Source organism: Pangasianodon hypophthalmus, chromosome 4 (genome assembly GCF_027358585.1).
Source record: "Pangasianodon hypophthalmus isolate fPanHyp1 chromosome 4, fPanHyp1.pri, whole genome shotgun sequence".
Lineage (NCBI taxonomy): Eukaryota > Metazoa > Chordata > Actinopteri > Siluriformes > Pangasiidae > Pangasianodon > Pangasianodon hypophthalmus.
Genome location: NC_069713.1, coordinates 20978719 through 20991374, shown reverse-complemented (window position 1 = coordinate 20991374; position 12656 = coordinate 20978719). Strand labels below are relative to the sequence as shown.

Here is a 12656-nt window from a genome sequence, read left to right as displayed (position 1 = left end):
GGTTATTATTCCTAGTAAAGAGGTGACCAATTTTGGAGCGGCATGTTCAGAAAGAACGTATGGGTATGCTGGTTAGGTGTGCACATACTTTTGGCCATAGACTGTAGCTCATTACAATTTTTTTTGTAGTACCACAATCACTTGCAGTTGTAAGCCATCCTAATTAACTTATATGCAAAAAATTGCAAATAGGTGCATTGATTCATTTATTGACTGAGACAAATTTTGGAAAACTGCATTATTTTATTGAACAAATTACTGTATGTTTTCAAAAACCAGCAGTCACTCTAAGAACAATTTAATACTTTTTGCAACAATAAAGACATTTTCTGGAACTGAAAGGTTCCTCCTTTTGCATTCATTTCCCTTGTAACACATTCATTATTGCTTTCTGATGACAGTACTTCGTTACTCTATTTATCGTCTTTCCCCTCTGACACAATTCCACTTACCCTCTCAACATAACTTAGTCATTTCAGTCTCATTCAAACCTTAACTAGATAGAAACTCTTCAAAAACAAACTGTGGCTCTAATAATTGATGAAATGCTTCCTATTGGATAGTATTTTACTGAATTAGCAGCAGGTGCATCATTTAAAAAACCTATACTACATGGCACTTTGAGGCTATTACTAAAATTAAACTAAATTAAAAACTAAATTTTAAACTAAATCCAAATATTCAGAGATACTTCAAACAAAAGTTATTACAGCACAATGGACTGACCAGCAGCTCCGAACAGATTTTAAAGAACTTGGTGTAATAACATGTGACTAAACTAGTTACAAAACTACTACAGCATCACAGGAAAGCAGAGGGCCCAAATCCTTAATAAAAAGAAACTCAATCTCAAAAAGAAGTTTTTTATATACATTTGGGGTCAGTACACTTTTTTATGTAATTGATTGTATGAATATTAAACTGTAACTGTAAATATAAAGCACAGTACATAAATTCATGCAGATGCCACTCAAGAGTTTTAGTTATTGTTCACGTCAAACATCAGAATGGGGGAAAATGTGATCTCAGTAACTTTGTGGCAAGGCTTTTGGTGCCAGATGAGCTGGTTTTGATTATTTCAGAAACTGCTGGTCTCTAGTTTCTGAAATACTCGAACCAGCCATCTGGCACCAACAACCATGCCACAGATCACTACGATTTTTCCTCATACTGATGGTTTACGTGAACATTAACTGAGGCTCTTGACCTGTATCTGCATGATTTTATGCACTGAGCTACATATTTAGCTGATTAGATATTTGCATGATCGAACAGGTGTACAAGCGTTCCTAATAAAGTGGTCAGTCAGTGTATAAGCTGACAGTTTCTATATTGACCAATTTCTAGTCAGGTTAAGTCAGGTTGTTCTTTGAGGCATTTATGCAAGTTGAAGAAAATAGAATTAATTCAAATCTTTAACAAACTGTAAAAAAAACTATAATCAAGAGACCACCAGATGTGCAGTATACCTTCTCGCACTGTGAGTTACGGTATTCAGCAGGGTTAGATAACAATCCAGTAAAGATAATTTTACCTTATATCCCATTTCCTCATTAAGAGCTATTTTACTGCTGGGCTTTTATCACCCCTTCCAGAAAGGCTGAGGCTAAATGCTTAGGCTCACAAAATCACTTACGCTTACACAAACCACATAAATTGTACTGGCACTGTGATTAAGATACATAGAGGAGGATTGTCCCCTAAAACATCTTGTTCTCCACCATATTAATCAACACAAACCTTGGTATGTGTTTTATGATGGAGATTTTATCTCACAGTACAATGAGTAGCAAAACACAACGTAAATATACAGTACCACATTGTACTGTAATCCAAAACTCACTGAATCTAAAAGCACCTCTTAGATAAGAGTAATGAAAACCGAGACGTAAAACAGTTCAAGTGAAAGAATCTGGGATATAAGGCTCAATTATTTTCCTCCCAGTGTTTTCCAGTCAACCTGCTGAGTTATTTTCACAGTATCGTTCAAAAATACTTTTTTTTTTTGTATAACAAAAATATCACACTCAAGATTTTAGTCATTCTTTCACCAACCTGGGGCCATATTCACAAACAATCTTATATTACCTCTTAAGATCTCTCCTTAGTGGAACTAAAAGTTCCTAACTAAGCGTTTCTACTTAAAATCTATTCAAGAAACCATTCAGGGAAGCTTTAACTAAGGAATTTCTATATCAAGAGAAAGGGCAGGGTTGACCCTGTTGCTATGCTGATAGCATGTTAATGTATGAATATTGTCAATGATGTGGTATCAGACAGAGGACAAATTCCCAATGCACAAGTCATAAAAAAATCAAATGAGAGTAATTACATACATGAACAAAATCCTCTAAATGCTCACATCAAATATATTTTTTTGGCAAATTGTCAGCATAGCCTATACCTGTGTAGTAACGACAGGATTTGTATGTTTAAAGCACATTTAATTCGAATGTTTAGAATATTTTCATATTTCTTAAGTAGGGCAGGGGTATTAATCTAAAATTTGTGAAGGTTCAGGTGCACAAAATTCCTGAATTGTGACAAGTTATCCTTTAATGCTTAATGATTAATGATTAGTTAAATAAGACAATTCAAAGTGGTCATGCTTCAGGTTACTTTTGACTAGCGTCACAGCCTCTGAACAGACAGTAATTTTGAATTTTCATTGTTTTCTTTAAGCAAGTCAGTTAAGCAAATCATACTAGGGAGGGCATATAAAATGAAAGGAGGGTAAATAAAAATCTATGAAATTCTGTAAAAACTCTCCTCCTTTGAGACCTACTATCTCTAGCCCTGTAACTAGGCTGTGGTCCGATGATCTGCTTTCAGCTAAACAATTACATTAATGTAGGTGAATGACCGCAACAGATGATTTGCTAAGAAAACCAAGCTGGTTTATGAAAACTAGAGTTGCTGAACTACAGCCTGTTTTTTTCTTATATGTTTATCTCTGCTACAGTCTTCAATTACTCAGTTCGTTAGGCTGAAAAACTTTGCTGGGTCCACATACGGAACCCAGTCCACCAGTTCATGACCCCCGCCAAAATAATAACCTAAACATATAATATAATATAAACATATTTATACAACAGTTAGTTCCAGTCCACTAATTTGATTGGTTGAGAGGCATTCCATGAGTGCCTATATTTCCTATAACCACACTGGGATGTTTTACTGTGTGTATCACTCCGCCCATTTGTGTTTGACATGTAAAATTACACTTCCTAGTTTGAAACAGTTACTACAGCAGTGTTAGTGACATCATCAACGGACATGGGCATAAGATACTTTTCAGGAATATAACTTTTGGATTAAAATATGAACGCTCATCAGTTGAAGATGAAAAGGAAGAAGGGATGCCAATTTTATGCGAAGCACCTTTAACAGGAATGTACAAATCAGTGTGAGCTAGCTAGCGAGCCAGACGACGTACTATAAAGTGAGTGTGGCTTCTTCAAGATCTAGTTCCGCTAGCGGAGCAAAAATAAACAGAAAATTTGGCCATATTGTGTCCAAAATGTCACTCATATTAATGGCACTTACACAATATTAATTTCTCGTTTATAGAACTCTTGTATAAAAGCAATATTCCGCTTGCAGTTGTGCAGTTATACTGAATATTGACACTCACCCTGTGGCTCATACCTGCGGTGAATCACAGCCATGCCAATATTCAGTATAATCGCACTCTTGCTCTTCTGATATTGCTTAAATATAATATATATAAACATATAAAAGAAAACATATTTGAATTGTCAGCATTTATATTTTTGTTTTCACAAAGTATGAAAATAATGGCTGTTTCATTCTAATATTATTATTGCTTTTTATATGACATGTGCAATTGGTTTTCATTAATGACTTTATCAGGAAGACCTGTACATCAGCCAATTACTGTCAATATTTACTTGAAAACTGCTGCTTTCTGTCAATGAATCTGTAATAGCAGTCTGGAGAGTGTGTTCATTGTTTGATGTAGTCTGATGATATTTGTGGTTCATCTTTCATGTGGCCAAGTAGCATTTTGTAAACTTTGATCTTCAGCTGTATTACATAACTTAATAGGTGAGATGACTACATTTACTCACTGTCATTATACATATCAAATACACAAACTTGATTCATGGCATTAATTGCCAGTAGCAAGCATTCAGGATTGTTTATGATTCTGCTTTAGTGACTTTTGGCATTATAATGCTTTGTGACTTATTCTTAGTCGGGAAAATAAAAGTTTTAATATTGAGATCTTTAAGAGTTTCTCTTAAATTGGCCAGTTAGAAGATAGGTCTTGCTTTAGGATTCTGTATGACTTGACAATATTCAATAGGTGACCCAATGTGTTTTTTTTTTTTTTTTTTTTTTTTGCTTTAACCTGAAACGCTGTAGCATTAAGCCCTCACTCTCATTTTCAAAATCATTTTCAACCAATGTCTCAAAGGTGCAAAAGAGCTATACAAAGAAAGAGAGATTGCATAGTTGCACTGCAAACAGAAGAGGAAAAGAATGAAGAATTACATTACATGACAAAGCAAATGATGAATGATAATGGTAAGGCTGTTCCTGTTGAAGGAAAGCATGGATAAACATTACATGTGTCAATAAAAGAAAATAGACACATCAGATCTTGGAAGTGCTGACTGGACGTATTCTAGGCAGCTCCTGCATGGAACAAAATAAAACATTAGATAGTGTTGAATATGGACTTAATTTAATCCAATCCTACATGCACATTTTAACCACAGATATATCATGCATACCAAAGTGATCTGTTTAACACCTTGTGATTTAGTTGGTGCCAACATTTGAACTTGAAACGTAAACTGGGAATCATAGTCTAGCAGTCCATTTCTCATGATTAGCTCTGATGATTCTAGGACATTTAACATTTTTAACAGCTCTTATCACTTTGCAGTCTCAACTGACTCGATGTTTGTTTATCTAATTTCCCTGAGGCAGAGGTGTTGTCTGGCCTGCCTTTCGGTTCTTTCCCTTTAGCATAACGGTATCCTATAAAAAGTCTGACCCCCTGTTACCCCCCTCCCAGCCTTGATATCCAGGAGCAGCTGGTCCAGCTCTGTATCAGCACAAATTCTGACCTTTCTCTCTCTATGCATACTACAACACTGTATAATAAGGATAGGTATTTTGATATTTGTTTACTATTTGACTGAGCATTTGCTTAATGCCCTAGTTTCTCCAGAAGGCTATATATGCAGAAGAAAAATAATAATTTAAGCAGTTTATTTCCTCCCTACCTCCAAAGAATATGTCAGTAAATAAGCAATAGTCATCTGGGATCCACAGTGCTGTTCCAAATAGAGAAAAGGCAGTAATGTTTACAGCCATGTTTTGATATTTTCTTTGAACAGAGGTTAAGATACAACCTCTAAATAACAGGGGCTACAGCAGCGATGGTTGAGTTACTCCACTATGAATAGACACCTACTACAATTTACAGCAGTGAATATAAACAGGGACATAAGCATGGCACACTGAGTCCCAGGCAATTTAAATTCCTTTGCAACTTGTGAAGGTCAACATAATAATTCATTTTTTTTAAATTAAATATTAACATCATGGATAATCAAAATGTTTTTAAATGATTCTATGCAGTGGTACTGAATACATCTCATAAATGTTATTTGGAGAATGTATTCGATTATACTAACCATGAAAGGTAACCATTTACTCTCTACACACTCAGAAAAAACCCTGAGAGTGTTAAACTGTACCTTTCCTTGTCACTAGGGTGATACCCTCAACGGCACACCCTTTACACCATTACACCAAAGATACATATTAAAGGTACAAAAAGATAATGGCATCACACCAACCATAAGGAAAAGAACAGTTTAGTACCATTTTTTCTGAGAGTGCATGATTTTAAACCAGTTTTTTTTATTTCCTTACTGTACAAATACAGATCTTTAAGATTAAATCCATTTAAAGTGTCAATTTAAATCTAAATGCATATTTTTAGTACTGTATAACTGTGAAATTTTGTAACACAACACATATTTGTTTTCAATGAGGAACAATCTCAGAAATTGTGCTCTACGTCTACAGAGCAGATATACACTCTTTTTGTCTAAGAACTGTTTATATTCCCTAGCCCCATAAACTCCCATGACCTGTTGGTGGGTCTAGAATGGATACATCACAACTACATATTTTTCATGTTTAGCTTCAGTTAAGTTTCCGAATAATTCATAGTGGTCATTTAGCAACATACTCGTCAATGAATTGCTGAGAATTAAGGGGTTAAAACCATGTAGTGAACAAATCATCATTATACCTTCATATGCCTTCATATTTTCACAATGCAAAATGCCTTAGTTAAACAGTTATATGTTCCTTTGTTACTTGGCTCAGGCTTTAGAAGCTCAAATACAACAAATAATGGGTCATGAAGCCAAGAGTCTATGTTCAGTGAGGATCTCATATGAACTCATGACAAGTTATATTTTGAAATGCATTAGAATATTTCCTTTCTTTAGAGCAGGAAGAAAATTGCCTGTGCATGTGTTTTATCAGATTTTTAAACGTTAATGCTGAATTCTGTTCTTTTAACACTGGAACCACCAGATGTTGTGCATGACGTAATGACTACTACACTTCATTACTTCACTCACATAAGGTGGGTTAGTCATCAATGACCTCGAGGGGAAAACAAAACACTACAATTTATAAATGTTGAATATCTTTCAGTATTCACTGTATCTTTTTCAGTATTCACTGAAAGTGGACAAAAAAAAAAAAAACAAGGTTATGGACTCATGCTCTACATTTACAGCATTGAGCAGAGACCTTAAACAGAGTGACTGAAATAATTCCTTAAAGCATGTGCTAATGTAATACTAGTTTACAGAAGACCAAATTTAATAATAAAACTTACATTGCAAGTGGCCAGATAGTTATCTGTGCTCTACCACAAAACTCATGGTGGTGCCATCAAAGGAGGGAGGTGCAATGATCCTGGGCCCTTGCTGGGAGGTGATGCTGATAACAGGCACCTTGCTGTTGGCCACCCTGCCAGTGGTGACATGCTGAGCACCTGGAGTTAACTGCAGAGATTTCCCAGAAGGCATATAATAAGGGCTTTCCATGTAGGCTCCATCTCCTTGCTGCCCTGCATGGGATTTGTCTCCTGCTTCCACCTCCGACTGCATGGAAAGCTGAGACTGAATGGTCCGGGCAGGAATCACTGTGGAGGCCATGTATCCTGGGTAGAACATGTAGGTATGACCATAGCCTCCAGGGCTAAGGGCAAGAGGGGAGATAGGCACAGGTACAGGGGTCATGGGAGGACGTTGTGGCATGGGGACATCAACATACTGCCCTGTTTCTGGGTCATAAAGTCGTCTTGTGGCTGGTTGGACGGGCGTGTCAACCAAATAATAATTTCCAGTAGTGGGATCCAGGAGCATTTTTCTTTGTGTAGACTGAAAGTGGTCTGTAGGGACTGGAGATGGCTGCACTGTAGGAGAGAAACAAATTACATGTGGCTGTGCTGCGTGCATGGTAATGGGCAGAGGGTGATGGTAGATCATAGCAGTAGGGGTATCTGGGGAGCGTGTCTCCATGACAGTACTTGAGTGTTTGGGAGGCTGATGGATGTCTCCGTGGCTTTTGGTGCTGCTGCTGTGTACCATGTGAGATTGTTGGGTATCAGTAGCATAAGGTTTCACAGGTATGGTTATGTAATTCTCTGAATCAACTGAAGACGTGAACTGAACTGGGGCAAATCCAGCCTTATTGGCTTTGCCTGTATTGCTGCTTAGCTTTTCACTCTTCTCCGTGATTGGCTTCGACTTGGTAATATTTAAAGACACTGGTAACTTTGGAGACTTAGGGTTCTTCACAGCTATAGAACTAATAGATGCTGAGGACGAGACATGCATCTGCGGGGCCTTTGCTGAACTTGTTGTGACAGGCACTAAAGATTTCTGACTGTGGCTTTGGCTAGAAATTTTCTTATTAGAATTTCCACCAAGGTGCATCAGAGTTTTGGTGTCCTTTCGTTTTTCATGGATGGAAGGGGTGTGTGATGTTTTAAATGTTTCCTTCTCTTCTTTTCGTGTTGATTGCTGTCCAGCAGTTACCATCTTATCTGGGCTTGAGAATGAGTCTTGCCTCATGGTGACTGATGAAGAACTAGCGTTCCCCTGGTCTTGCTCATTACCTCCATGATGCTCACTACTCAGGAGTGAAAGCACATGGCTGTCAGTTATTGGTTGGGGCTTGGACTTCCTCTTCCACTCATTTTTGTCAAACACATAAAGCTGTTCCATTGTCTTAACAGCAGCCTGAAGTTTCTCCAGAGCGGCCATCTTGGGATCGGCCTTTTTCTCACCTGGGTCACACACTTTCTCTTGCCTTTTTGTGGTGGATTTTGTCTCAATTCTTAATTCAGGGGTTTCCTCCTGCTTTATGTTGGCTAAATGCACCCGGTCAGTTGGTTTACTTACTTGCGCCGAGCCCGTATTGATGCCATCTATAGACACCTGAGGATGTGACCCATCAGCCTCTTGGATATCTTCAGCCAGTCTGTGATTCGAGGAATCTGCGAATTTTTCAGATTGCTTCGCATTGCTATTTGTATTCACCGACTGACACTTAATCACAATAGGAGGAAGGGTTGTCGGATTCCGAAACGTGCTCAGTTTGGAGGTCTTGTGCTCCATGTCCGCGCTGTTGCTGTCCAAAGATACAAAGTGATACGAGCTCTTAACCAGTTTGCGCACGTCTCTAACCTGGTGTATTGGCGCTTGCAACTTTGCCTTGTCTCGAATGTCTCTAACGGTGAAGTGTGGGATTCTGTCTGACGAGTCGCCCTTCAGTGCAGCAGTGAGCGCTTGGTATTTGGACTCTTCGTTTGTTTTCAGCAGCCCGCCCGCACTGCAGCCTGTACTGGGAGTGAGGAGCTTAGCGATGCTGAACGCGTCGCTCCGGTTGTCTCTCAGACTCCTTAAGCTTATTTTAATTTCCGGCGACCTCGACGCTGCAGGTTTCTGAGCGGCGTCTGATACAGACAGAGTGTTCATACTCCTCTCTGCTCGGCTCCTATCCGCGCTCGGCTCAGGCTTCTCGAGCTCTCTCTCATCGGACACGAGTTGGATGCTTGGCACGAATAAGCGCGACATTTTTGTAAGCTTGCTGCTCGTCGAGTCCGTTCCGGGCGTTTGCTCGTTTTCGCGCTCAGCTTGAAGCTCTAGCTCTTCGTCCCTCCAGCTTCTGAAAGCGCTATTTTGGCTCCGAATCAGTGCGCCTCTGGACGCGTCCGCAGCTCCTTTTTTAGCGTCGAATGCCGCGCAGTTTTGCGACTCTAAATTGGTTTCCGATGCGAGCGCAAGAGTTTCTTCGTGGCGCTCGTTGTCCTTGGCGTCGCAGGACCCGCTGTCCACGATGTCTCCGAGCTCATCCAGGCACACGATACTGAAGTCGGAGCCTGTCTCGGAGAGTTTCGAGCTTTGTCTGTGAAGTCCTGTGCGCGCAGCTTTGTCCCGGTGCGCTTCGTGCTCGTGGCTGCCCGGCTCGCAGATCTCTCCCCGCTCCATCTTGCGCTCCTGCTCAAACTGCATTTTCTTCGAAATGACATTTTTTAGTATGCTCGAAGCAAATATGGATTTCTTGTGCACGTCCTCCATGGCTTCTTCTGAATGGCACGGTGGCTTGCTGTGCGCCTTTTGCCGAGGGTTTGTAACCTCATCTGCGGAACGTGATCCTCCAGCGGTTCGGGCGGATTTCATGCGCCTTTCGTTTGCAGGCGGACCCGCTTTAACGTTGCAGCGAAAATTCAGCGTCTCAGTCAGCCTTATTACCCCGCTCTGACCCTGTCCGATTTTGCCCATGAGCTCAATTTTTTTGGTTGACGATGCGTTTTTGGGGTTCACCAGATTGCCGTTCAGGGCAAATATCTCGACTGGGGGCGCCCTTCTACTGGTCAGTGTTAATCCCGTTATCCCTTTACTCTCCCTCCTTTGTGCCAACTGAAAATTAGACGAGGCACTTTGATGGGCCACTATATTGTGACCGCCTCCTTTGGACACGTTCACGTTGCCATACTTTAGATCAACAAGCGCTGACCACCTGTTCAGCCCTTTGCTGCGCTCTGAAGCCGAGGACTCGCTGGAAGTGCTGAAATTGATGGCATCGAGATACGGGTAGGCCAGACTTCTGAAAGCTCTGGCCGTGAGGTTGCGCACTTCCTTGTCGGCATCATCTAACTCACTAACAGCGCTGGATGTGCCGCTGGAGTACTCTGTAACATCTTTGCCTTTGAATTTGCTGCCAAAGTGCAAACGCCCGGGCAGAGCTATCAAACACTTTTCCCCCTTTGTGTCCTTTAAAACACAGCGGCTCATGTCTCCAGTGTGAACGGCATGAGGATGAGGATGAGGGTGGCCTCCATCCTTTTCTTGGACGTTGCTAGGCTTGTTTATAGCTCTGGAAGTGGCTTTGATTGACAGGTGAATGTGGCCGGTGCTTTTGCCTTGGCACTCGGGCGCTTTCTCGTGTGAGGTGGCGCTCCTGGTCCTGTCGCCCGGATCACTTTCTGCCTGACTGCAGCTCACTGCAGTGCTCCTGTGAGCCTCGTCCTCGTTGCCTTCCCCCTGTACTCCTGCGGGTTCATCGCTGTCGGCAGATGCGTAGTCCACGAACGAATAGACCTGGTGGTCGTCATCGATATCCCAAGTGGATGCTGTTTCGAAGTCGCAGTCCACGTCGTGGTCGAGCTCGGAAAGCTGAATTTCGCGCGTGGTGATGTAGTGAGCCTCATCATCGGCCAATTCGTGTACGCAGTAATCCGCGATCACCAAACTCACTTCGTCGTCCGACTCGCTTTTCTCGCTGAGACACAAATCCGTGCGCCGTAAATCACCATCGCCGAGTGCTTTGGTCTCTTTTTCTAAAATTTCCGGTGTTCCCTCCGAGTCGAGCTCTTCGAGCAGCACGGGACAGTCCGTGAGGTTTCCATGACTGAGCCGTGGTCTTTCAGATGAACCAGCTGTGTTTGTTTCTGTTGCTCCCTCTGTTGTGCCATTCTCCCAGCATTCCAGGTTAACACATTTGCGCGTGGGCAGATGTTCCGCCGAAGGAAGCCGCACGCGCTGGAGAGTGTCCCTCTGGCCGGTAAAACTTACTTGCACCGCTTTCGTCTCGCCCAGTTTCAGGTCTAGCAACTCGTTCAGATCTACATAATTCGAGTCCTTTGGAGCCGCCACGACGCGTAAAACCTTGCTGGCCAGCGCGCAGTGCGTGTCCCCTCCGTAAATCAGTGCCTTCTCTGATGCTGCCATGGCTTTGTGGTAAATGACTTTGTTGATTAGAAGATTTTTGCTTTTAGGTGGGTAAATATTAGAGACACTATTCCCCAGGAAGCCCTACTGCTCGCCCCTGTTGTCCAGTCCTAGTGGAGTTGTCACTCTGCGTAGATTCTCTTCCCCACAGTTGTCAGCGTACGTGGCGCTCCAGACTCTCATTTCAGATGGTGACACGAGCAGAACAGACATTCCAGAGCCCAGCAGAGGGGCTTCTAAACTGTACAGACCAATAATCTTTACATTTTGCTGGATATAATGTCATACACTAACTTAATACCTTTATGTAAGCTGTCCTGGCGCTTCACTTCCATTACGCATTCTGCTGCGCTGCCACCTGCCTTTAATACGCATCTCTACAAATATAGAGACGGTGACGAAATGCGAAAACGGCTATTTTAAACTAGGATGTTGTGTTCGGCGTGTTTTGTTACATCCTGTAGACAAGGCCGAATCCCCGACACAACACTGTTTTGGACTAAAAAAAGAAACCTGGACTAGATACAATAGTCCAGGTTCAGAGAGCTTTAATAATAATAATTATAACATGAATAATACCGTGATCTGATGGAGAAAATAGTGGGAGTCTAAACGGGGTACTACAGCATGGCAACATGGGACTGGTTTCAGTGATGGATTCAGTCAAACGCGCAGAGGATTTTTTTTAATAGATATATATATAGGCCTATATTAAGTAAACTTCTCAGAACAGCAAATGAGTGAGTGATTTGCTGGGGTTTAAAAACAAGAACACAGTTGAATGAAGATGTGTTAATTCTATCAGATCAGTATGGATGTGAGGTTCATGCACAGACAAAAACACACAATGGTTTCGAGCGAAACAGGGCGATTTTTGTGAGGAATTTCAGCACCACAGGCGTGGACAGCTCCTCGAAAGCTTTTCCACTGAAATCTTTACAGAATGATAGTCTCCAATGTGCTGGAACATGCAGGTGTATTTGAGAACTTGCTTACACCCTCAGAAAAAAAGAGATACTAAAATCTACATCTACCTGTAGCTGCGTTGGTGCACATCTTTTGCCTAGAAGTGTGCATCATTCCTTTTTACACTTTACCCTAGAACCTTATTAGGGTCCATGTATGTATCACTGATCATATTGATATTAAAGGCAGCTACACTATACCCAAAAGGTACAAAAGATGTAGCATGAAGGGCGACAAGGAAGGAGAGATTCTGACAGTGTAAGAAAATGCCCAAGTGAACTCAAAGGTGCAGACAAGTAAAAAAAAAAATAGTAAAATGCACAAAAACATTCACAAATATGTAAACATACACTGAGTTAATAAATTATTTTTGAGCGTACAGAGGGA

At 41.2% G+C, this 12656-nt stretch overlaps 1 protein-coding gene across 1 annotated transcript; it reads right to left on the bottom strand.

Moving 5' to 3' along the window:
- Positions 1-776: 776 nt before the first annotated feature.
- c4h4orf54 (chromosome 4 C4orf54 homolog) lies at positions 777-11696 on the bottom strand. The gene is made up of 2 exons (XM_026936145.3): positions 6899-11696; positions 777-4662 (listed from the first exon to the last, which is right to left on the bottom strand). The coding sequence occupies exon 1, from the start codon at positions 11301-11303 to the stop codon at positions 6918-6920; it is 4386 nt and encodes a 1461-aa protein (XP_026791946.3). The 5' UTR covers positions 11304-11696; the 3' UTR covers positions 777-4662; positions 6899-6917.
- Between the last annotated feature and the right edge of the window lie 960 nt (positions 11697-12656).

Coding starts and splice junctions, on each gene's coding strand:
- c4h4orf54 (XM_026936145.3), bottom strand. CDS start 11,303: ATGGCAGCATCAGAGAAGGCACTGATTTACGGAGGGGACACGCACTGC.